General features: G+C 41.6%; 1 protein-coding gene across 2 annotated transcripts in view; it reads right to left on the reverse strand.

Moving 5' to 3' along the window:
- The window catches only part of OSBPL3 (oxysterol binding protein like 3), a 298404-nt gene that overhangs the window by 78363 nt on the left and 194876 nt on the right, over positions 1 to 25165 (reverse strand). For both annotated transcript variants that reach the window (XM_089673211.1, XM_089673212.1), the window contains 4 exons: positions 13532 to 13628; positions 9336 to 9439; positions 8200 to 8292; positions 4629 to 4782 (listed from right to left, as the gene is read on the reverse strand). In XM_089673211.1, the coding sequence (XP_089529337.1) occupies positions 4629 to 4782; positions 8200 to 8292; positions 9336 to 9439; positions 13532 to 13628 (448 nt within the window). The remainder of the gene's footprint in view (positions 1 to 4628; positions 4783 to 8199; positions 8293 to 9335; positions 9440 to 13531; positions 13629 to 25165) is intronic.

Consider the following 25165-nt stretch of genomic DNA (forward strand, 5'->3'; position numbering starts at 1 on the left):
AAAGTTAACCCCTTCCTCCCCAGTGCCATTAGTACAGTGTCAGTGGTTTTTTTTTTTTTGCACTGATCACTGTATTGGTGTCACTGGGGATGTCAGTGGCCCCAAGTCAGTTCCCCCCAGTGTCAGAATGTCTGCCGCAGTCCCGCCATAAGTCTCTGATCAACGCCATAAGTCGCTGATCGCTGCCATTATTAGTATAAAAAAAAATTAAAAATCCCAGTATCTTTCACTCCATTTGTAAACGCTCTAACTTTCACGTAAACCAATTAATTTACACGTATTGGGGTTTTTTGTAGCAAAGACATGTCGCAGAATGCATTTTGGCAGAAATTTATGACTATATGTGATTTTTACATTTTTTTTTACTGGACATGTTTTATAGCAAAAAGTCCAAAATATTGTTTTTTTCCTTTTATATTGTTTATATTGTTTGTTTTTTTTATAGTGCAAAAAATAAAAAAGCACAGGCGATCAAATACCACCGAAAGAAAGCTCAATTTGTGGGAAAAAATTATGTAAATTTCATTTACAGTTGCAAGAAAAAGTATGTGAACCCCTTGGGATTATGTGGAGTTTTGCATGAATTGGGCATAAAATGTGCTCTGAACGTCATCTAAGTCACAACAATAGAAGAATACAGTCTGCTGAACATAATACTACACAAACATTAGATGTTGCCATGGTTTAATTGCACATAACATGTAAACATTCACAGTGCAGGGAGGAAAAAGTATGTGAATCTTTGGACTTAATAACTGGTTGACCCTCCTTTGGCAGCAATAACCTCAACCAAACGTTTCCTGTAGTTGCAGATCAGACCTGCACAATGATCTGGAGTAATTTTGCACCACTCCTCTTCACAAAACTGTTTCAGTGTAGCAATATTCTTGGGATGTCTGGTGTGAATCGCTCTCTTAAGGTCATGCCACAGCATTTCAATCGTGTTGAGGTCAGGACTCTGACTGGGCCACTCCAGAAGGCGTATTCTGTGCTGTTGCTGCCATTGTTTTGTTGAATTACTTGTATGCTTTGGGTCATTGTCCTGTTGCATCACCCATCCTCTGCGGAGCTTCAGTTGGCGGACAGATGGTCGTACGTTTTCCTGCAAAATGTCTTGATAAACTCTGGAATTCATTTTCCCATCAATGACAACAATCCGTCCAGGCCCTGAGGCAGCAAAGCAGCCCCAAACCATGATGCTCCCTCCGCCATGTTTTACAGTGGGGATGAGGTTTTGATGTTGGTGTGCTGTGCCTTTTTTTCTCCACACATAGTGTTGTGTGTTCTTCCCAAACAACTCAATCTTGGTTTCATCTGTCCACAGTATATTTTGCCAGTAGTGCTGTGGAACATCCAGGTGCTCTTTTGCAAACTTCAAACGTGCTGCAATATTCTTTTTAGACAGCAATGGCTTCCTCCGTGGTGTCCTCCCATGTACTCCATTCTTGTTTAATGTTTTCCTTATTGTAGATGTGTCAACAAAAATGTTAGCATGTGCCAGAGATTTCTGTAGGTCTTTAGCTGACACTCTGGGATTCTTCTTTACCTCATGCAGCATTCTGCGCTGTGCTCTTGCAGTCACTTTTACAGGACAACCAGGCCTAGGGAGAGTAGCAACAGTGCTAAACTTTCTCCATTTGTAGACAGTCTGTCTTACCGTGGACACATGAACATCAAGGCTTTTGGAGATACTTTTGTAACCCTTTCCAGCTTTATGCAAGTCAACAATTCTTGATCGTAGGTCTTCTGAGAGCTCTTTTCTGTGAGGCATGGTTCACATCAGACAGTGCTTCTTGAAACCAGTAAGCCCAAAACAGGTGTGTGTTTTTTAAGGGCAGGACAGCTGTCAGCAACACATCCAATATCATCACACTGATTGGAGTCAAGGTTGGCTCACTCCTGGCTCCAATTAGCTCTGGGAGAAGTCATTAAGCTAGGGCCTCACATACTTTTTCCTCCCTGCACTGTGAATGTTTACATGTTATGTGCAATTAAACCATGGCAACATCTAATGTTTGTTTAGTATTATGTTCAGCAGACTGTGTTCTTCTATTGTTGTGACTTAGATGACGTTCAGAGCACATTTTATGCCCAATTCATGCAAAACTCCACGTAATCCCAAGGGGTTCACATACTTTTTCTTGCAACTGTATGTACCGTATTGCATGACCGCGCAATGGTCCGTTAAACTAGCGCAGCGCTGTATAGCAAAAAAATGGTGTAAATTGCCGTATCTATACCATAGTTTGTAGACGCTATAACTTTCACACAAAGCAATCAATATACACTTATTGGGATTTTTTTTACCAAAAACATGTAGCAGAATACATTTTGGCCTACATTTATAACTAACTTTGAGTTTACTATATATTTTTTATAGCTGAAAGTAAAAAATATCGTTTTTCTTCAAAATATTTGTTCTTTTTTTGTTTATAGCGTGAAAAATAAAAAGCGCACAGGTGATCAAATACCACTGAAAGAAAGCTCTATTTGTGTGAAAAAAAGGACGTAAATTTTGTTTGGAAGCAGCATTGCATGACCGCGCAATTATCAGTTGAATTAGTGCAGCGCCGAGTAGCAAAAAGAGGACTGGTCATTAAGGGGGGTAAATCCTCAGGAGAGCAAGTGGTTAAAAACATTTGTACACTTGGAAAATTTCCCTCTGACTCTTGTTATAATGATAGCTCAAAACGATTTTCCCATTCTTTTGGTTTCATACACAGACTGCAATAAAAACTTTGCAGAGGGTTTTACCCTCCCCACTCTATCCACAACTAAAACAAAAAGAGTTTTTCCTTTAATAAACAATTTAATTCCCTAGGCTATTCCCCATACAAAATGATCTGCATCTTGAATGTGTCCACTTCACCCAGCTGTCCACAGTAGGTCAGAACCAAGAAAAAAAAAACAGTAACAGTAACATCAGCCTGTATAAGATAGTGGAGATGTTTGCAGATAACATTTGGATGGTATCAGTTACTGGCCTATACATTAGCTGCTCTGCTACATCAAGGAATTCTGTTGTGTTTGAAAATTTAGTGACTTTTTAAATTTGACTGGAGTTCTTTATATTATAAGCACATTTGGCTGAGTTAATGCTCAATATTCTTGAACAATGCCCTTTAAGTGACCCATGTCTGAATATTGCTGAAGCACAGACAAAAAAACGAAAATCAACTAGTTTTAAATGGTCAACCAAGAATATGACATAATAAAATGATAACTTTATGATTATTTTACTGTACAGGGGAGCAGATTTGGATGGCAGAACATAAATCACTGAGAAGATCTATGTGTTCTCTGGTATACATAGACTGATAATGGGTGAGTATTGCAACATTAGCTGAGAAAAAATTATTAAAACTAAATTTCAAGGACAGTGAGTTTTTGAAGACATTACTAAGGAAAATGGATTCATAACAAGTCATTTCTTTTATGAGCGTAGCCCAGTGTTGCAGTGGGAAGTGGTATAGTGATAGAACTACGTCCTTGAACTGACAGGGAGTCCAGGGCTAATCCCCTTGCCTGATAAGCTGACGCCCATCATCAGTACTTCCACACCACAGGAAGAAAGATTTCCCAGATTCTGTGCAAGGCTGGACACCCACCATTCTGAGGCCAACCTGGTCTTGATGCTCAGAGACATGAGGAGATTAAAGCACAGAGTCCAGAACACTCACATACAGAAGCCAATAGATGGGTATTCCAGGGCACTCCACTCCTGTACCTTGGACCGAAGGGCCTGAAGCTTTTCCAGGGGAAGGAAAATCATGCCACGGCTGTGTCCAGGATGAGACTCTTCCTTTTAGTGCAATTGCTCCAGGCTTCACTTCTAGAGCCTGAAGACCAAGCTGAAGTCCTGCAACACTTGCACAGTCTCTTTAACATTGGCCTGAGGCCATCTCTCAATGACTCCTGCAGCATCAGATCATCCATTTACCCTAGAAAGGGAATTTCCCTGGTTCACAGAGGAGGCAAAACTGGTGTCAGCACCTTCTTGAATACTCGTGGTGCTGTGACCAGGTACACTGCAAGTTGCACCCAGCCAAGTGAGCTCATCAGTAGAACACCCCGATTACACCGGGTGCAACTTGCCATGCGATTTGCCATGTGAGTTGCAAATTGCATGGCAAGTTGCACCCTATTGTTCGCAATTAAAGCGGTCGTATCGGTGCGATTCCGACTTGGTCGGAGCCACACCAATTTCTAAAGTAGTGCATGTACTACTTCAGGTGCGACTTGCATAGGCATCTGGGCAGATGTCTTGCAAGTCGCACCTCAAGTCAGAATGATATCCAACTTTGAAATCGTGCGACTTCAGTGGAAATCGCACGATTTTGAAGTCAGATTGGTGTGACCAGGACCTAAGGTAAGCAAACAAACCAAACAGGGAATATAACTATGCTAATAACTAGTTAAAACAACAAAACATTTGAAAGTGTACAATGCCTTTAAAGCAGTAGGAACCCTAATGCAAATCATGAACTGGGTCTCTGGACTTCCCTACACTTTTTTGGCAGAAAAAATTTCTGCTATTTGAGGAACAATCTTTCATTCATCTGAGCAGTTAGACCAAGTCTTATGTCAGTAAGTACCCTTAGATATTTGAGGATTTGTGTGCTTCTCACCTTTGTGTGCAATATGACACAAGTCATCCTGCATCTTGGAGAAATTGGAATTGTCAGAGCCATTTGAGTATTGCTTTTCCTCTGTATAATCTATTGTAGATAAATTAGGATTGGAAGCATGTAACCTTACATTCCCAGAAATTGTTGTTGGTACCTGGAAAACAGAGGCTAGCTAGTTATTAAGCGCTAATAGATACCCAAGACGCATTGAATAAACACAACAAATATGTATGAACATGACTGGCAAGCTGTACCAATGGGAATGTTTTACACATTTGACTTGTATGAATGGAGTTATTGCTTGTTTCATCCTTTGGTAGGATGTCTCACACAGAACAAGTGATGAGACATCTGTCTATTCTTGAAAAAAGTTCAGCATTGCTAATTTAATTTGTATTTCTATAGCTAAGATTTAATGTGATGAACAGCATGTAAAAGTTATGTGACTCTTGGGTGAAAACATTATATAAAGAGACCCCATAATAACAAATGGTAAACCTCTGTGTACAATAAAAATTAATGTGTATTATCAGGAGACCTATATGGCTTAGTCCTAGCTGGGTAAGGATTGGGCTGTGCACGGCCATTCTTGGATCAGTTAAAAATACTATACATAGATGATCAGGAAGAAGCAATCTGCATTTCTTATGTTTACTATAACACTGCAAAGCTGATGGGAACCAGTATACAGAAGGCGTATCCTATGGACTTTCAAATAATGTCTCTGTAACTAAATTATTTTTTATCAATACATCAACCATTTATCATTCTGTTGGCGAAAACTTTACCAGGAAAAAAATCTGGAGAAAACTGCTTTTTCCTGACTCAGGGCAGTGAAGTGGATCCTTTTCAGCTTTATTGTAAAATAAACACCCTAGAACTAGTGTGTGGTTTGAAGACAAACAATGGTAGCTTTAAGATTTAAGTGAATTTGGTAACCACATGGCTGAAGACAACTATCCTTGTCCTTAAACCCTGTTGTCCTGTGCAGTCCATTGATTCACAGGTCCAGGCTGTACATGTGACCTTGACTGCTACACAAGTTGGGATTAAATACTACCCTTTGATGAAGTTCAGTTTTACTTCTAGCCATACACATTCTAACAAAAGCACCAGGGCAATAAAGACTCTGATATTTTGTAGCCAAACGACAAACATGGGGGTTGAGGTGCAGGAGGAGGTAAGTGAGGTTTTATCTAGTCTTGAATATTATTATTATTATTATATTATACAGGATTTATATAGTGCCAACAATTTGAGGGCAGACAGTACAATTACAGTACAATTCAATACAGTAGTAAACAGAGGGCCCTGCTCATTGGAGCTCACAATCTAAAAGGGAGGGTCAATTGATACAAAAGGTGATAACTGTGGGGGGTGAGGTGATGGAGAAAATAAAGCACAGATATTAGGTGGGGGCAGGAAAGGCTTTTCTGAAGAGATGGGTTTTCAGAGATTTTCTAAATGTAGACAGAGTAGGAGCATGCAAGGAAGTGACAAGGGAGATAGAGAGCAGGAGGTCTTGGGAGGAATAAAGATAACTATTTGGTTGGTATTTTGAGACTAGGGTAGTGATGTAGCTGGGGGCCGAGTATATGACAAGATCTTATGTACAACCTGAGCCTAAGATCCAAGAAGGCTTCAGAGGGATCAATTAGGAGACTAGCACAAGTACTTTCAGGTACCACAAGGTGCTGCACTTTAACACTGTTACCTTAGCAATGTTTTGGGCCAGGGCAGGTTTACCTTAATGACAGATTTCCAATTAGAAATAGTGTTGGGGCCAGGTAACCTGAGGCATCTCTCCCTCACTCCTTAGACTGAAAACAACAATAATTTATTTAAAGATTACTGGCACAATGAAGTAGCATGAATCTTTTATACACTCAATTTACATGTATAGATGTAATCTCTGCTCACCATCCTTCAATCTACCCACCTTAGATTTTTGAGTTGTGACGAAGGAAATACATATTTAGTGAAGATAATTCTGTATGATGTGGTCTATGCTGTATTTGAGATTATGGTGTTTTGGTTCCTTTTTCTCTACACCATTTTAGCTTTTAGGGGCCTTTTGTTTTTTTTTTTTTAAAAGGAGTGGGGCAATCTGTATGTCATTTTATTAAACACTATTTTTGGAATCACGGATGCCTACCATCTCCAGTCAAATACATGAAAGATCACACACCTAACTGGTATACTATATAAATGGGGGCTGATTTTTGAAAGTGAGAGTATTTTTGGGTAAAAGTGCCAGACACAAACAATAAATTGGGACAAATAGACAAGATAGGGAGGCTGTTTAATGAGTAACTAGGTTCTAACATAGTGATGTACTCACCATGCAAATTAGTTTTTTCAAAGTCCTTTTAACCTCTTTCTAAAGGTGCCATAACTCCATAAACGTAAACAAATATGGCTAAAAATTGTTACAAAATAGCCAAAGTAGCAAACTGATATATTCCCTTGGGGAAAAATTTAATTTGCATTAATAAATACACAACTTTAAAAAAACCAAATGAAGAAACAAACAATATGCTGTGAACAGTCACAACAGTTACACTGTAAGTAAACAGTTACAGATTAATCAACAGAAAAATCTAGATATGTAGACATTAGAATGTGGGGTAGACTGGAGAGTTTCACAAGTCAGATGAGCAACAGGTAAGGAATTTCTGACATTTGACAAAGATGATCAACAACTGTAGTGTACATAAACTGCTAGATGTTCTAACAGAAAGTCTAAGCAAATTATCTAAAAATTGGTAGTGGCTTCTACATGCCTTTTTTTCTAATCCCCCCTATCCATCTCCTATTCCCACCTTGATTCCAACTGAATCCCTTCTAAAAGTTGTACTACTATTTGAGGGAGGTTGGAACATCCCATCCCTGAATACACTTCAGGCCCTGTACGCGACTATAAATGCTTTAGGACAAGTTGCCACCCTGGCAGTCTCTATCTGGGGGTGGCATTCTACTGTTAGCACCACCAAATGGGTCCCACCTATTAAACCGTAAACAGACTTAGCAGCTTGACCATCATTTTCTACAACCAAAAGATACCTGTTGGCAATACCTGATGGTTTGCAGCACACCTGTCAAACTTTCTGAACTCTTCTGGGGAACACCAACTCTCCTTTGTTTTGTGTGTTTATACTGTATGGTAAAGAATAATTCCAGGCATGGATATTTTACATATAGTTAAATTGGTCCAGCTTGGACCATGTTTAAAAAGATTTTTTGCTATACTGATGTGCGTTAACAAAAACGCAAAAAAAAAATCTAAATGGAAAAAAATATATTGTGGAAATGTTCTATTTTGGCCCAACAAACTCATAGAAACAGGAAATGCTTTATCATACTTGTTTACATTAAGCCACAATGTCAATGCACAAGCAACATAATGTCACTGACCATAATTTCATTGTACTGTTCAGAATTAGATCATATAAACACGCACACACAAAGATATACAATTGAAAGACCAACATCTCTGACTTTTCTGCTAGATCACTAAAGCAGTTAAACCTGACATGCTTGATTATAGAAAAATCACAAAAATACTGATTACCTGCAGAGAACCTTTTGAATCTTTGTTTATCCCTTTTGTCCGCCACTTCCTCTTGTTTACTTTTTCTTTTTTTGGACTTTCAAGAGCACCAGCCTTTTAAAAACATATTAGCATCAGTACTGTACCATACCAGGGATTAGACCATTCCTTACATATGTCAACATATTGTAGGTGTAGTATTTGAATTTATGAAACAACAAATCTAAAATACTGAACCCTATTCTCCTAAATCTTAATTTTGTATTTCCTTAACTAGTGACACAGTTTATTTCATATTTTAAAGACATTTAAATAGACAGTCTTTCCAAAATGAATATTTCAGTTGTTTTGGGAGACTGGAGATATATATCAACAGACAATTTCTTTCAAAGTTTCCCACTTGTCCTGATGGATTTTTAATTTACAGTATATTATGCAGTTATGGTAGAAAGATCTTGTTGTTGGAATATCCAAGACATACAAGAATTCAGGTTTTGTCCCAGCCAAGACTGGAGGACTTAAAAATATATTGAAAGTAATTTACACCAATGCACCCCTTTGTCCATCCTCCTGATTACCAGTGCCTCTGAGGTACTGCTGAAACCAATAAGAGGAGGATGAGTGTTATATATATGTCCATAAGAAGAATTCTATTAATTGTGACCTATAAATGAGAACCTAGCTGTAATAGAAATGCAGAAATAAGTGATCTTGCTTTAAAGGATAAGGACACCTTTGGAACATGTTACACCAGTATTTACAGTGTAACATGTTCCAATGTTCCAGCAACCCCCCCCCAACCCTTTCTGTGGAGGTGGGGGTGGGGGGTGTCTTCTCCCATGTGGCCACCGTCACACTTTAAACTGGCACGTATGCATGGACACATCACCCATTCACAAAGATCTGTAAATAATCTGTGAATGAAGTAACTACAAATTTCAAAGGTCAGTGTCTACGGCTGACCTGGATAGAGGTTGCAGCCTAGACCTGGAATTGAATTAAGAACTTTGTACTTTAGTATTTTTAGTTTAGGCAGTTTTAAGAAGCTGAAAGGCTCAATATAAGGTTAATGTTTTATGCCATTTTTGATTCATTTTTCTGTATTGGCCCATTCACACAAAACATGTTGGGACAAGCAGTTCTCAATATTGGACTACCTGGATGGCATTTATTGCAGGGGCAGAGTACGTCCTATGAAGAACCTCCATGTTTTGCAGCAGTTGACTCATTTCCACCAAATAACCCTGACACTGTGAAAGGTCTGTTGGCATAAGAGAACAAAATGTATCAATTAGGAAAATGCAACTGACACAAAAACACAAATGGTATAGGTCTACTAGCTTACAGATATTGTTCCCCTTTTCATTTGCATGAGAAACATACATCAAAGCTGAAAATATGAATTACACAAATTAGTGCACCTCTGTATTCATTAACACAAACATAAATGTATCTTTCTTCTTTTTAATACAAGCAGTGTTGGTGCCTAAATTTGAATGATCATCCACTTACATTTCTTGTACAGCAGAGTTCAGTCAGTGAGAGGGAGAACCAGCACAAGGTGTCAATTTCTGCTGCATTGCATGGACAAGATGCTAAGAGAAGAGAGCAGAGTGGCATTGATGAACTCATTAGTCTGCTACTTCTCCTTCCAGTCACAGGTTAGAGGAAGGGACAAGTCCTTTAAAAGTTACTGAACTTCACCAGAGAAAATCAGGTCTCCTCCCCTGCCAGCCAGGATTGTGCAATGTGGTTCAAATCTCAGAACCGGCTGGATATGAATACAAATACGTTGGCAGGTAAAAACCCTTCCATATATGTATTTCAATGGTGCATTTAGCCATTTGCCTGGAGTTCGGTCCTATCTAAAACTGGCCATACACTGATTGAAAGTCAGCCAGTCCAGCAGGAACTGCTCGAATTTCAATCAGTGTGTGGTCATCCCTATTTGCAAGCTGGAAAACCTTTGCCGATCAGCGTCTTCAGTCATTGATCAATGCATTCTGACAGCAGGGAGTCCCACTGTCAGAATAAAGCATCCTGGTGGAGGGGATTCCTCCATCCAACTCATTCATTCCTTTTTTTTTTGCTCAGCTTAACCGCCTTATAAAAAACCAAAAAAACAGTGTATGTCCAGCTTTACTCTTAGTGCTTACTTCAGCTGCCTTATGCTGGGTACACACTATCAGTTTTTTTTTTTGTTGCTCAACCCAGTGGGCTGAAATAAAAAAATGAAGAGCTCCCGCAGGGCTTGACTTACTAACTATTTAATGTTAGTACAGTGATCTCCCCGCTGAGCTACTGTGTTCTGACAGGGCTGTCCCCCCCACCAGAACACACTGGTTAGAGCTCGCAGCCATTGGCAGCCAGCACTGATCAGATGCTGGTTTTCCAGCATGCCAATTCAGCTGGATTCTGTCAGACAGGGTGGTGTACACAAGGGCTGAATATTGGCTGGTTTCTGTTGATAATGAAAAGGAATAATGAAAAGAGCAGCAGCACATTCATTAAGAAATCCCCTCCTGCAAGCATGTTTGGTGTTAAACTGACAGCATCGTGCAAAGTATCAGAGCCCTAATTAGTTTAGAGCAAGTTTTACTGTGCTGGAGGCTACAGCAGGATGACATCAACACATCTTTACATAACAAGAAATATTTGTCGGAAATATTTGTCTAGAGCAGGGTTTTTTAAACTGGGGTGCCGCAAAGAGTCCTCGGGGTGCCACGGCCACATCCCAGTCTAAGTGTCACTGTGTTAACCCCCGTGCACTGCAACTCTGCAAGGACAGAGAGAGCACAGCCAGCACAACTCTCTCCTCCTCCCTGCAGCTACGGGTACTATTGTCTGCAAAGCAGAAAGCTGCGCGGGCCCTCAGTCCGCATCCTACCAACTGATTACATCATCGGTTGTTAAGGACATATTGGGCGGCACTACACCTTTCTACAGCAATAATACCTGTATCTGCAGGGAGGAGGAGAGAGTCGCGCGGGCTGTGCTCTCTCTCTCTCTCCCTCCTCGCAGAGTCGCAATGCATGCGAGTTGTGCTAAGAGGGGGAATTTGAGGGGATTGAGCACAACCCATATTTGTGCTGGGGGGGGGGATTTGAGGGGATAGTGCTAAGAGAGGAGATTTGGGCAGTTGGAGTTGGGTTTGTGCTAGGAGTGGGGATTTGGGAACAGGGGGGTTTGCGCTAGGAGGGGGGATTGGGGGGGGGGGATTTGAGGGGATAGGGCTGGGAGAGGATATTGGGGGGGTTGGAGAGGGGTTTGTGCTAGAAATGGGGATTTGGAAACAGAGGGGTTTGTGCTAGGAGGAGGGAATTGGGGGGGGGGGGGCTTGAAGGAGGGATTTGGCTGGGAATTTGTGTCAGGAGGAGGATTTGAGGGGGTTGTGCCAGGAGAGGAGATGGGGGGGGGTGGAGCAGGATTTGTACTAGGAGTGGGGATTTGGTAGCATAGGGGAGGGGGATTTGGTGGGATTTGTGCCAGGAGAGGGAATTTGGGGGTGGCTGTGCACTAGAAGGGGAAATTTGGAGGGAGAAGAGCTAAAACCTAAGATCACTGAACATTAAAAAAAACAAAAAAAAAACGGCATGCTCAGACACTTCTCCTGCTGTGATCGAGCCCCCAGACTGGTGTGCTCCGGGATTGTGCACAGTTCTAAACGGTGTCTTGACTGAAAAAGGTTGAAAAACACTGGTCTAGAGTTTGGCAAAAAACTTCAAAATCTACAGGAGAGAGCTGTTGAGTTTGATGCTCTGGATTATGCTCTGTGCTTGGAAACTGCTGATATTTATGTATGAATATATTATATTGTATTCATTTTTATTATGGCTTCAACCTGAATTTTGTAATATACTACATCTGCCCCATTGTGTTACCATTGCAATGTTTACCTACATGTAATTTTTTAAACAGTTTTCACATTTTTACTTGCTTTTTGTTGATGATTACCTGTATTTATATTAGTGTTGCTTTTAACAGTTACCAGGGAATGTAAGAATCTATGCTGAAAATACCCCTGTCAAGTCTTTAAAATCTCAAACTGGCTAGAGAACAAAATTACAAGCGACTTTCTGGGCAGCATGAGATTCAAATCCCATGAGCTCTAACATGCAAATACTGACACTGCTCTAGAATGCTGTCTCCAACACTTTGTGACTGGATAGTAAGGTTGTTCATCATAGAATGAGCCAATAGGAAGGTGCAGTAGGTGTGGCAGCTTTCTGCACCTCTTACGCAATTTGCGTATTAGAGCTCCATAGGATCTCATGCCACTCAAGAGGACATTTTTAGAAAACCTACAGGGTATATTTTATGGACTGCCAAGATAAGCCTTAAAAACCTTGTAAACCTTACAAGACAGACTGTTTTTTTCCCCAAACACAAACTGTACACATAATACGTTTTTTTTAATATATGTGTTCTCATTATAATGATATAAACTTTACAACCTACATTTACATTAGCCAGCTTTGGCTCTAAAAAGCAATGGTTTTGGACAGGCAGTCAGAGGACTATAATATGTCACCTCATCGCTGCCTGTTTTAACCCCAAAAATGCTGCCTCATCCTGCCTTAACCATGTACAGGGGGAACATTTTTGCCATGACATGTGTAAACCCCTGTCCAAAGTCTAAAAAGGGAGTGGTTTGGGTGGGGGCGTTAAAGACACAGCCCAACCGTGTGTTTTACCTTCTCTCAACTGCAACTCTAAACAAGCCCACACTAACATGTTCAGATTATGAAAAAACTGTGAATAAACTAGAATATAAGTTCTGACTGAACAAATAAGGCTAGCTGTGCTACTAAGGAGTGAAAGTCTTTCAAAGAATTTCCTAAATAAACTGATATTCACCTTAAAGGGTTATTTCACCTTTTCAGAAAAAAAAAAACAAAAAGGTGAACTAATATTGTACACCTCCCTTAACCCCCTGCTCCCTGTGCCCATGCAGCCACTGGATTTCAAATCCCCCTTTTCTTTCTGCAGAGCTTTCAGGGCAGATCATGGCAATGCCCTATGCTGGCGCTGACCAATCAGAATCGCTATAATCCATACCGAAAGCCTGGCAGAAAGAAAGGGAAGAAGAGTGGGGAATTCAAATCCTCAGATCACTGCATGGGAAGTGAGAACTCATTACCCATGGAGGTAAGTAAATCAAGGACTAGGGGGTGTACAGTTTAGGTTCCCCTTTCATTTTTTCTTAAAAGGTGAACTTACACTTACACTTTAAAGATAAAGAAGAAGGTACAATGCACTCTAAGTGAAAAACAAATCAAGCAACAATTCTGTATTAAAAATTCATAGCCTTTTATTTCTAGGCGCCATCTCCAGCTTCACTGTACTTTGGTACCTTTAGCACATTTATCCATATCATCGTTAGACTGGAGCCAGGCTGGGACTCGGCTGCCTGCCAGCTTCAGTGAATTCTGTCTGGTGAAGTGAGTTTCCTGTAGTAGTAAGCAAAGTAAAAAAAAAAAAAAATAGTGTTGTTAGTGTAATGCATTCATTAGGCTTGATGTGACGGCTAATTATAAAGATCGAGTGTGTAACTTGCTTAAATATGCACAATATGTACCAAAACAATATAGAATATTCATACAACTTCTGCTATGAATATATAAATTCAAAATATATTGCAACTAACCCAGTGAATCTGGAAGAAGTGAAGACATACATGCGGCAAAGAGGGATCTGTAGGAGTCCCAGATGTACACAAACAGGAAGAAGCTGCTACATCACAACATCGCCGTTTTAAGATTATATATCTGAATTTTTTTTTTGTTACAATCTCATAATGCAAATAGTAATGTTATGGGCAAAAATCAAGCAGCAGGTGGAATAGATACTTGAACAGTAATGGGGTTTTCAGTGTTGAGAAGAAAATGTGTTTAGGTTGGCTATACATTATACAATTTTCTTGTACAAATTTCCTTTATATTTACCAAAACCATACAATATGAGGTCAAACCTAAACACTTTCAATTTGTGTGCAATCAGGCAGGCCCTTGCATTTCAGTATGGCCAGCTTAACTATGACATTTGCATGCTCACAACAAACTGCTTTACTGGATCTTCCAGGCATCACACCAGAAGAGGTTAAATACAACTCCCAACAAATGTTTGTTTTTCTAGGTTTGGATAGAGTGGGGGAAAGTACAGAACCTCTGCCTTTTGTCCCGGTGATGGGAAATGTAAGGAAAATCCAACACTTTACAGCTGTCAATGGAATAGGAGCAGAGGGGAAAACTCTACGATGGCTCCCATTTTAAAGACAACAGAAGTGGGTTCTTTCCATTATGGGGGGATTTCCACTTAATTTCTATCTTATCTCTCAGAAGAGAGAGTGATAACACCTCTCTGGTGGAGGCACAAAACACAATAAAAACCTTCCCATTCTAACCAAAGCTGAAAGATCCAACTGTCTATGAGATAACGGCACAGTGCTCATACAACTGGCTATTGTGGATCCAAACAGGCAACACCAGCCATCTCAAAGAGAAAAATGAGGTGGGGATGGGGGGGGGGGGGGGGTGGTTAGCAACCACTAACCTCCTGAAAATGCAGCTGAGGCTGAGGGCTGTTATGATGACCCCCTAAGTTAATTACTCCACTCCCCAAGTCACTGATCTGAAACAAGACTGCAGGTCAGGAAAGTCAGAAAAAAGTCCTTATCTTAGTAATTGATCTGGTTCATTGATTTATAGCAGTGTTTCTCAAACTTTTTTCTGTGAAGGCACCCTTTAAAATTACGGACAGTCTCAAGGCACCCCATTCTAAAATTTAAAAAAAATACTCTAATAGTTTTATTTGCATCAATATCCACACATGTAGAATACCAACGTTAAAGGCGATTTAATCTTCTAAATCAAATACACTGGTACAGACTAGTATTCCAGTGTTTCTCTTCTCCCTATTTTTCTCAATCACTCAGCTAATGTGACCCCAGTGTGGACAGAGAAGGGTAAGGGAGGGTCAAACAAGGATGCTGTGCAGATGACCAACATCCTCCTTATCAACTGATGTCGTCACTGGTTGTTGGTATGCTGGTGGACAGAAGGTTGTAATGGTGCACAATGAAAACCTGTGGCTTTGTGTAACTAAAAGGCAGACTTGATCCACCTGCTGGGTGGTATACAATTTTTGGGCATTTTGTCAAAGCACCCCTGAAGAAACCTCCAGACACCCCGGTTGAAAAAGGCTGATTTAAAGTATTGAAGCAAGAGCGTCAATATGGCTGACCCTGTGTTTTGTCTATACTTTTACATGCAAATCTTGTATTTACCCCAGGAAGACAGATGCTGATAGAATAAATCACATTCCATAAAGCAGTAAGGTCACTTTTCTGGTGGTATGGCCCCTTTAACATGACCTGCGTAAAATTCATGAAAGCCAGAATCTGTCACTATGGCTAAGAAGAAATACTGCTGGTTCCCAGAAGAGCAATCTGGAAGAAATTAAGGCAAACTCCAGGTGGGGGGTGGGTGTTGTGTGGCCATTACTTTATTAATATATTTGCAGGTGTTTTTAATGTACATCACTGGTTGCTAAGACAAAGATCACCCACATGCTAGCAACCAAGGACACAGGTCACACTGAACTGATAGTGGGTGGAGCCTGTTTGGGATCTCGGAGACTATTTCCCCATCAGGTACGTCTTGGCGTTGATTGACAGAAGATGGCAGTGGGTGGATTTTATAACTGCTGTTCAGTTCAAGAGCAGATATGGAATATGCCCACTGCCATCCCATGTCAATCAGAGACAGGGAGGACCTGATGGGAAACTTGTCTCTTAGTTGCCCATCAAGCTCCTCCCACCCTGCAATTCATATTCCCAGGTGCTGTACCTGTTGTGTGGGAGGAGCCTGATGAGGAAATCTGTGACTAGTTCCCCATTAGGACCGCTTGCCTGTGACTGACACACTGCATAAGGTGTATTCAAAAGCCGCTAATGGACGGAATAGTGACCATCGATTCACCCACTGCTGTGCATTGTCAACCAACAGTACAGCGGACGTAATGGGGAACTAGTCTCTCAGTGCCCCACCAGGCTCTGCCAGGTCCACTGAAAACTCCTTATCCATGTGCCTATCAGTGTACAGGGTGCAACGGCTGGGGAGCGTGTGCGCTGAAGAAAGAGTGATCAACTGATTTATGTGCCTGTCCCTGACAGGTACATGAACAGACCGAGAGCACTATCACTTTTGGTGCTGCATCCTGACGAAGTTCTAAAGGGTGTCTACGACGGCATTTATGAATTTACCGGGTTGTCTTTGTACATCTGTACATCCCTGCCAGAGTTCTCTGCCTCTCTACAAATCCTCCGCAGCCAATACAAAGCCAAACAAGAGAGTGTCTGTCTCCCTAGCAGGGTGCAGGTCTCCTTGTACACTTTTCATATCTGAAAATGAAAATCTGTTCATCTGCTCATAGTAGCTACAAAGGATAGGTGGACCTAGCTGACTGTAGAAGGTGGGCAGCCACAGACAGTTTACCTGCACAGTCATTAAATGATATAAAACCCATGGTTGATCTACCAAAATGAAGCATGAACTCTGGGTGGACTGGTGCTTTAATAAAAGGATTGCAGCTGTTCCAGCACAAGAACAGCAGTGGATATCATCATATCAAGCCTGTTATTACTGCTGTTCTTTCAATTTTGAAGAAGATGGAGTGATATCTTGGTGCACAGCTGTATGCTGGAATTACAGGTTTTCTACAGAGCAGACAAACTACGGTCCACCTAGAGCCAAAAACACATCCATCACCGCCTGTACACAGGTCTTGTCAATGAGCCAATCAATCAACAATAAAAGCAACTACGCAGGAGAGCACCATGGAAGTAATTTAGCACAATGCCTGCATGAACAACGGCAGAGATGTTACCAAATGAAAATCTAAGAGAAATATGCCCATAGAAATGAAGAGATCATTGCTCAATGTCACTAAGGTTTGTATTGGGAGAAAACTGCATATCTATCAACATTATGCAGCCTGGCAGTCTTGTCTGAAAAATCTCTGCAGAAGGACCAATTGGCTAGAGTGGAATTTTCCATTCATTTGCTTCTCTTTATCTGAAAGTTTGGGTGGCTGTACATTTTCTATAGTCTGCTCTGTGGGCACCTTAAAGTGCTACTAAACCCACAATAGTACAATCAGTCTGTATATACAGTAAAGCATGCTTGTTATACTCACTGTGGAACCTAAGGGGCTAATCTTGTGCATTGTGTAAAAACGCTGTTTGATCCTGACTTCTCTGATCCTCCCCTTCTTCCAGTGTCCCCCACTTATCTTCTGATAAGACATTGTGTGGAGATGCTCTGCACATGCTTAGTTTGGTGTGTGTTGCTAGAGAGGTTTTTTTTTTTTCTTGGGAGAGTGCATGTGATCAGCACAGGGCCAATCAACACTGTCCGGACAGAGATCTGCATCCTGCTAGAACAGAAAAAACTCCTCCTACAAGCTTTAACCAGTACTCAGCTGGACACTGATAGAAGTCACAAGACTACTCTAACTGCTGATGGGAAAAGACATTTAGCAGTTTATATTTACTAAAATACCTGCATTTCCATGTTCTGTGCACTATGGAAGACCAGATATAGTGAATGCAGGGTCCTGGGTTTAGCAACACTTTAACCTCTTCCCGTCTGGCCGATGTCAATAAACGTCTCCCCACATCCATTGCCTGTGCGCGCTCAATGGGAGCTGTGCACAGATCAATGTACGGGACTGCTGTGTGAGGTCCCAGTTCATGCGATCAGTGATTGGCCAATCAGTGATCACTTGAATAGTAGTAAACAAGATGTCACTTCCTGACATCATTGTTTACTACTTGTGAATTCTGTGAATGATCACAGAGGTCACATGGTACAAGGCTATTCACAACAGCCTTGTACCATGTGACAAGCTGTAGCCAATCACAGCTCTCACAGTATTTCTCAATGGCTGCAAGAATGTAGCCAGGGAGAAGGAGAAAGGATTGCTTTTACAGCCTTCATAGGTGTAAAAGCAATCAGTGTTAAAAAAAAAAAAAAAAAATCATCACCCCCGACAAGTGATGACACTGTACTGCTAGGGTGACAGTATGCAAAAAATGAATAAATAAATCTAAAAAAAAAAAAAAAAGAAAAGAAAAATGTAAAAAGAAAAATTATATTTTTTTTATGAACCAATTTGGGTTTTTTTTTTTTACCAAAAACATAGCTCTATACATTTTGGCCAAGTTTAATGAAAAAAGATTATATATTTGCAAAATTTTATAAGAAAAACTTTTTAAAAAAAAAGTTTTGGTCTTTTTCATTTAAATAGCAAAAAAATAAAAATCCCAGCGGTAAATAAAATACCACCAAAAGAAAGTTATATATGTTTCCAAAAAATGGTAAAAATGTCATTTGGCTACAGTGTTGCATGATCGCACAATTGTCATTCAAAGTGAGACAGCACTGAAAGCTGAAAATTGGCCTGGACTGGAAAGGGGTGAATGTGTCCAGACTTGAAGTGGTTAATGTTGAATTCCAGACAAGCAGCCAAATACAAAGTTCCGATACATGTATGTAAACTGTACTGCCTGAAAAACAAAATGTAATTCTGCTCAGCTAGTCTGGTGATCAGGTATACCTGTCTGATACCACAGTCAGATCCTGGACTTCTCTGCAAAGTTTCTTGTAATTAATCACTAAAACTTGGTCTAAGACCTGCCCCAGCCTGTGATTGGACAATCAACGAAAGTCAGCATATTGATTACATTCAGGGGCGGACCGATAACTCATGGGGCCCCCGGGCAATAGGGGATCATGGGGCCCGTGTCCTTGCCCAAACTCAAAAAAAGCCTATGAAAAAGGTACCAGGGGCATCTCATGGGGCCCCCTCCTGACCCCGGGCCCGTGCCCGAGTTTCCAAATGGTCAGTCCGCCCCTGATTACATTATCCCTGTACTCTCTCATCCAGGCAGCGTGTTTACTCATGCACTGTGCCCCAATTCCTTAGACCACCGCCCCAGCTATTGGCAGTCTGTGTGCTGCTTTTCCAAGGATTACAACAGACCGATATTAGGACAGATTAGGTCCTTTTGCTCTTAAGAAATAAAGATAAAGTTGAAGTCCAGCCAAACTGCAAAATACAAGGTTGAGATATAGACACGTGAACTGCAGTACCTGATAAAGGATCTGTAACTCTGTCCAGCAACGTCTGTTATATACAGAGGGTTACAGTACTTTCTTAAAGTAAAACAGTGGTGCTCACCTTCCTGCCTGCAACCTGCTCACTATATTCTAAAGCCTCATTCACACATCCACATAGGGACAGATAGTGGATTTCTTACCCCTGGTTCACATCTATGTGGCCGTGCGGGACGCGTTTTGCACAGGCACGAGAGCCCATTCATTTGAAAGGACTCCCGTGCCCGTGAAAAGCATGGAAGAAGTCCCTGCGCTACTTTGAAAAGCGCAGTCCGCATGGAAACCTCGGTTCCCGGTATAGTTGTGGTTTCCAGTGTGGCGCGCCATTAGAACTAATGGCACCCGCCCGCGGGTCCGCAATTCTCTGTGCGAGTGGTACGGCTGCACAGATTTTGTGCAGGTCCACAGCAGCACCACCCGCACAGATGTGAACCTAGGGTTAGACAGGAAATCAGTGGATACTTGTAGCAGGAATGACATGCGTGTGTGAACAGCTGTGGCCATTCAGCTTGTGAAAAACACTGATAACCTGTCAGGAGCCAAGGCTGTCCACTGCTGTTCACATGTATTTGTACATCAAATGGTTACTTGTGGCTAGGTACAAGTGAGCAGGCTGATCATCTTTCCCTAGCTGAAGGTAACTGCTGGATGTGTGGATACATGCGTACAGTGGAGGACAGCTGTTGCTCCTATCATAGCTTTCTAAAAGATGTGCAATTGCAGCTGTTCATATATTCCTGTGATTTGAATCCCAGCCACGACACCACCTGCCTGGAGTTTGCATGTTCTCCCTGTGCCTGCGTGGGTTTCCTCCGGGTACTCCGGTTTCCTCCCACACTCCAAAGACATGCTGGTAGGTTAATTGGATCCTGTATAAACTGGCCCTAGTATATGAAAGTAAGTTAGGGACCTTAGATTGTATGCCCCTTGAGGGTTAGGGACTGATGTGAATGTACAACATATATGTAAAGCGCTGCGTAAATTGATGGCGCTATATAAGTACCTGAAATAAATAAATAATGCCTAGAGGAACACTGACAGGTCTTCGACTCTGCTCATTCTACTCTCTCCTTACAAAATGAATCCATAGCCACCCTAGGTTCACACCCAAGTGTTTTCCACAGTGTTTTGCAGAAACGCACTACAGTCCATTTAATATGATTTCCTAGGGGACACGTTCACATCTCCGCGTTTTCACCCACTGTGATTTTTGGAAGGGGTCAGGGACTTTTTTGAATGCAAAAAGTTGCATTTTTGGTTCTATAGACTTCAATGGAAATGCTGCAGAAAAGCATGTAGTGCATTTTTGCTGCATTTTGCATTTTAAATCTGCCTACCAACAAGGAAAAAAACACATCGAAAACGCAAAATGGACCGCAAAAAGCACTGCACGAATCAAACGCAAACTGCATAGGTGTGAACCCAGCCTTACTGACTACCCACTCAGGGCAGCCAAGGGATGCTTGTGGGCGCATAGTACAGAAGCACCTATTACCATTCCAATGGCCAGATCACTTCTCCACACATTTATATCTACAGATTATTATTATTATACAGTATTTATATAGCGCCAGAGAGGTTTGCTCAGGGCTGTACATTATAGTGGGGGACAGAACATGAGACAATACAGTAACAAAACAATCCATGAGGGGTTCGAGGGCCCTGCTCTTTCTAGCTTACAATCTAGGAGGGAGGGGAAAAAGGTACAGGAGGAAGTGGCTGTGGGGGATGGAGTGGTAGGAGGAGTGGAGGAGATCGGCTGTTAGGTGAGGGTGGGGTAGGCTTCCCTGAAGAGATGGGTTTTCAGGGTGTGCCTAAAGGTGAGGAGGGTAGGTGACAGTCTGATGGATTGGGGTAGTGAGTTCCAGAGGATGGGGGAAGTCCTGGAGAAGTCCTGCAGTCGGGCATGGGAGGTGGAGACCAGGGAGCTAGAAAGTAGGAGGTCTTGTGAGGAGCGAAGATAACGGGTTGGGTGGTATTTGGGTATCAGGTCGTTGAGGTAGTTTGGGGCAGCGTTATGAATGGATTTGTATGTCTGTGTTAGTAGTTTGAATTTAATGTGCTGGGCAATCGGAAGCCAGTGGAGGGAATGACAGAGGGGGGTGGCAGAAGAGGAGTGGTTGGTAAGGTGGATGAGTCTGGCCGCTGAGTTCAGGATAGACTGAAGTGGGTATAGTCTGTGAGGAGGTAGGCTGGTGAGAAGGGAGTTGCAGTAGTCCAGACATGCAATAATGAGGGAGTGAATGAGTTGTTTAGTAGTGTCTGGGGTTAGAAACGTACGTATTTTGGAGATGTTGCGGAGGTGGAGCCTGCATGAGTTTACCAACGATTGGACATGGGGTTGGAAGGACAGGTTTGAGTCTAGAGTGACACCTAGGACTTTGGCTTGCAGGGTGGGACTGATGGTGGTGTTGTTGGTCATGATGGAGAAGGGGGGGGGGGGTTGTCTGGGGGGAAGATTAGGAGCTCGGTTTTCGAACGCAGTCTCTGGTCATCCCCTGTACTGTGTCCGCAGTCTCTGGTCATCCCGTGTACTGTGTCCGCAGTCTCTGGTCATCCCGTGTACTGTGTCCGCAGTCTCTGGTCATCCCCTGTACTGTGTCCGCAGTCTCTGGTCATCCCCTGTACTGTGTCCGCAGTCTCTGGTCATCCCCTGTACTGTGTCCGCAGTCTCTGGTCATCCCCTGTACTGTGTCCGCAGTCTCTGGTCATCACCTGTACTGTGTCCGCAGTCTCTGGTCATCCCTTGTACTTTGTCCGCAGTCTCTGGTCATCCCTTGTACTTTGTCCGCAGTCTCTGGTCATCCCCTGTACTGTGTCCGCAGGCTCTGGTCATCCCCTGTACTGTGTCCGCAGTCTCTGGTCATCCCCTGTACTGTGTCCGCAGTCTCTGGTCATCTCCTGTACTATGTCCGCAGTCTCTGGTCATCTCTTGTACTATGTCCGCAGTCTCTGGTCATCTCCTGTACTATGTCTGCAGTCCATTGGTTCAGAATATTTCTTTTCTTGTTTTTCTCCTCTAAAACCTAGGTGCGTCTTATGGTCAGGTGTGTCTTGTGGAGAAAAAAATACGGTACTTGTTTTTTAATATATTTCATGTTTCATATCTTCTGCCTCTAAAGTCCCCTGGAGAATCCTTTGACCTTTTGGTCACCTTTCTTTTATAGAGCAGGTAAGTATGACATGTTTTTATTTAAAAAAAAATGTTATCACTTTAGATAAACCCACAGCAAATTGTGCACTTACTATATATTTTCCTAGAATTCAGTTTTAATATACATAAATGGATTAAATGATGCTTTTACCTTTCTGGAGTTCCAATATGAACCTCTAATACTAAAGCAGAACGCTTTATACAAATATGAACTCTTGAGAATACTTTGTGTTTCTTTGCCAAAATCTACTCAGAGTGTAGCTTTAAGTACAATCATAGACAGGCAAAGCTCCATTCTTTCGATATAAAATTGTTTGATCTGCAAAAATCTGTGATGACGGCTAATTAGCTGGACCTCATGTCTCTTCTCCTGAGGCAGATTATTTTTACTGACATGTACACAGTAACAGATTATACTAAACACTTTAAATAAATGGCAATTTTTTTTTGTTTTGGATAGGGGGGAGGCTTAAACTGGCCATAGATGAGTAGTTTTTTTTTTTTTTTCGTTCAGTGGGCTGAACAAGAAAAAAATTTGAAGTTTCCTCCATCTGCACAAATGAGAAAAAGGTAGCCTATATTTCCAAATGAGGCTGAAGAATCAATGTAGCAGCGTGCTTGTGACTTTTCTTTGCCAGCACCAGCGCTGATGGATGATTTCCATTGCCTATATACAGTAATTTATGTATCAACATAAATGTCTTTGTGGGATGGATTTGTTCATAGTTGTCAGTCTATTGAAGACACCTTTGAGCAGTGTACATTTGGGCTCATAACAGCAGGTACAGTTGCAAGAAAAAGTATGTGAACCCCTTGGGATTACGTGGAGTTTTGCATGAATTGGGCATAAAATGTGCTCTGAACGTCATCTAAGTCACAACAATAGAAGAACACAGTCTGCTGAACATAATACTACACAAACATTGGATGTTGCCATGGTTTAATTGCACATAACATGTAAACATTCACAGTGCAGGGAGGAAAAAGTATGTGAACCTTTGGACTTAATAACTGGTTGACCCTCCTTTGGCAGCAATAACCTCAACCAAACGTTTCCTGTAGTCGCAGATCAGACCTGCACAACGATCTGGAGTAATTTTGGACCACTCCTCTTCACAAAACTGTTTCAGTGTAGCAATATTCTTGGGATGTCTGGTGTGAATCGCTCTCTTAAGGTCATGCCACAGCATTTCAATCGGGTTGAGGTCAGGACTGTGACTGGGCCACTCCAGAAGGCGTATTCTGTGCTGTTGCAGCCATTGTTTTGTTGAATTACTTGTATGCTTTGGGTCATTGTCCCGTTGCATCACCCATCCTCTGCGGAGCTTCAGTTGGCAGACAGATGGTCGTACGTTCTTCTATTGTTGTGACTTAGATGACGTTCAGAGCACATTTTATGCCCAATTCATGCAAAACTCCACGTAATCCCAAGGGGTTCACATACTTTTTCTTGCAACTGTATATGTGCAGACAGTAATACCCAGTGCACATGGGAGGAGCTCACTGTACTAACTATTCAATGTTACTACAGCGATCTCCTTGCTGAGCTATTGTGTTTTGACAGGGGCACTGCACCCCTGCCAGAACACATTGGTCAGCACTTGCAGCCATTGGCTGTCAACACTGATTGGATGCTGGTTTTCTAGCACACCCGTTTGGCCAGCTTTCTGTCAGACAGGATGGTGTACACACAGGCCGAATGTTAGCCGATTTCTGTTGAAACGACCCATACTGACCGATTTTAGGCCCATGTGTGCAGGGCAACATTTAGTGGGCACATACTTTGCAAACCATGAAAGGTTTAGTTATACAGTAGCTGCTAAGGCTAGTTTCACAAAATGGAAAAAAAAACCCCACTAAAACAACAGAGAATTGGGATTTTGTTTTCGTACAGGAGAGATATAGATAGATGACACCTATTACCACTTATTGATTTGGGCTTAAAATAGAAAACCCAGTGGGACACAGCAAAGAGAATTATTTTCTACAATCAATGCAGACTTCTTACAAGCACCTAATGAAATACAAAACACACAAACATGAAATCAGCTGCATGACACCCCCTGTACTGCAGAACCCAATAAAAGCAATGTGCCTTAAGTGGAAGAAATAAACATGAGGTGTTGACCTTGGCGACCACACAAGTTTTTCTTTCATTTTATAACCCCCTGCAATGACATATGAAATCTGAGTAATTGTCACATTCAATGCCTCCATTTTTCCTTCATATGGTACAATGGCCAGTAAGACGGATATCGAGTCTTCAGCAGTTAGCAATAAACAGGGTTGGCCTGGCCATTACAAACGGGTGTGTAGGCAGACCATAAGCTTGAACTGGCCATAACTACAAGGCTGATAGAAAAAAAATGCATGATCAGTTGAAAGTATATCTAAAACTATATTGCATTAGTTTTTATTTTTAAGGCTCAGAACATTTTCAGCAAGTCTAGAAAATACTTTTTGATCTCGCCAGAAATGCATTGTCCTTTTCACTTACATCTTTATTGCATAAACTAGAGATGAACAAAGGCATCCATTTTGAAGTTCAGCTGGTCTGACACTATGGCTCCCTTCATAGGTACAATGAATGACTGAGAGTAGACATAAAGGGACAGTAAGCGTGCTATATGCATGAGTACCAGATGAAAATAAAGGG

This window comes from Staurois parvus, unplaced genomic scaffold (genome assembly GCF_062004578.1).
Source record: "Staurois parvus isolate SC_StPar_1 unplaced genomic scaffold, SC_StPar_1.0 ptg000136l, whole genome shotgun sequence".
NCBI lineage: Eukaryota > Metazoa > Chordata > Amphibia > Anura > Ranidae > Staurois > Staurois parvus.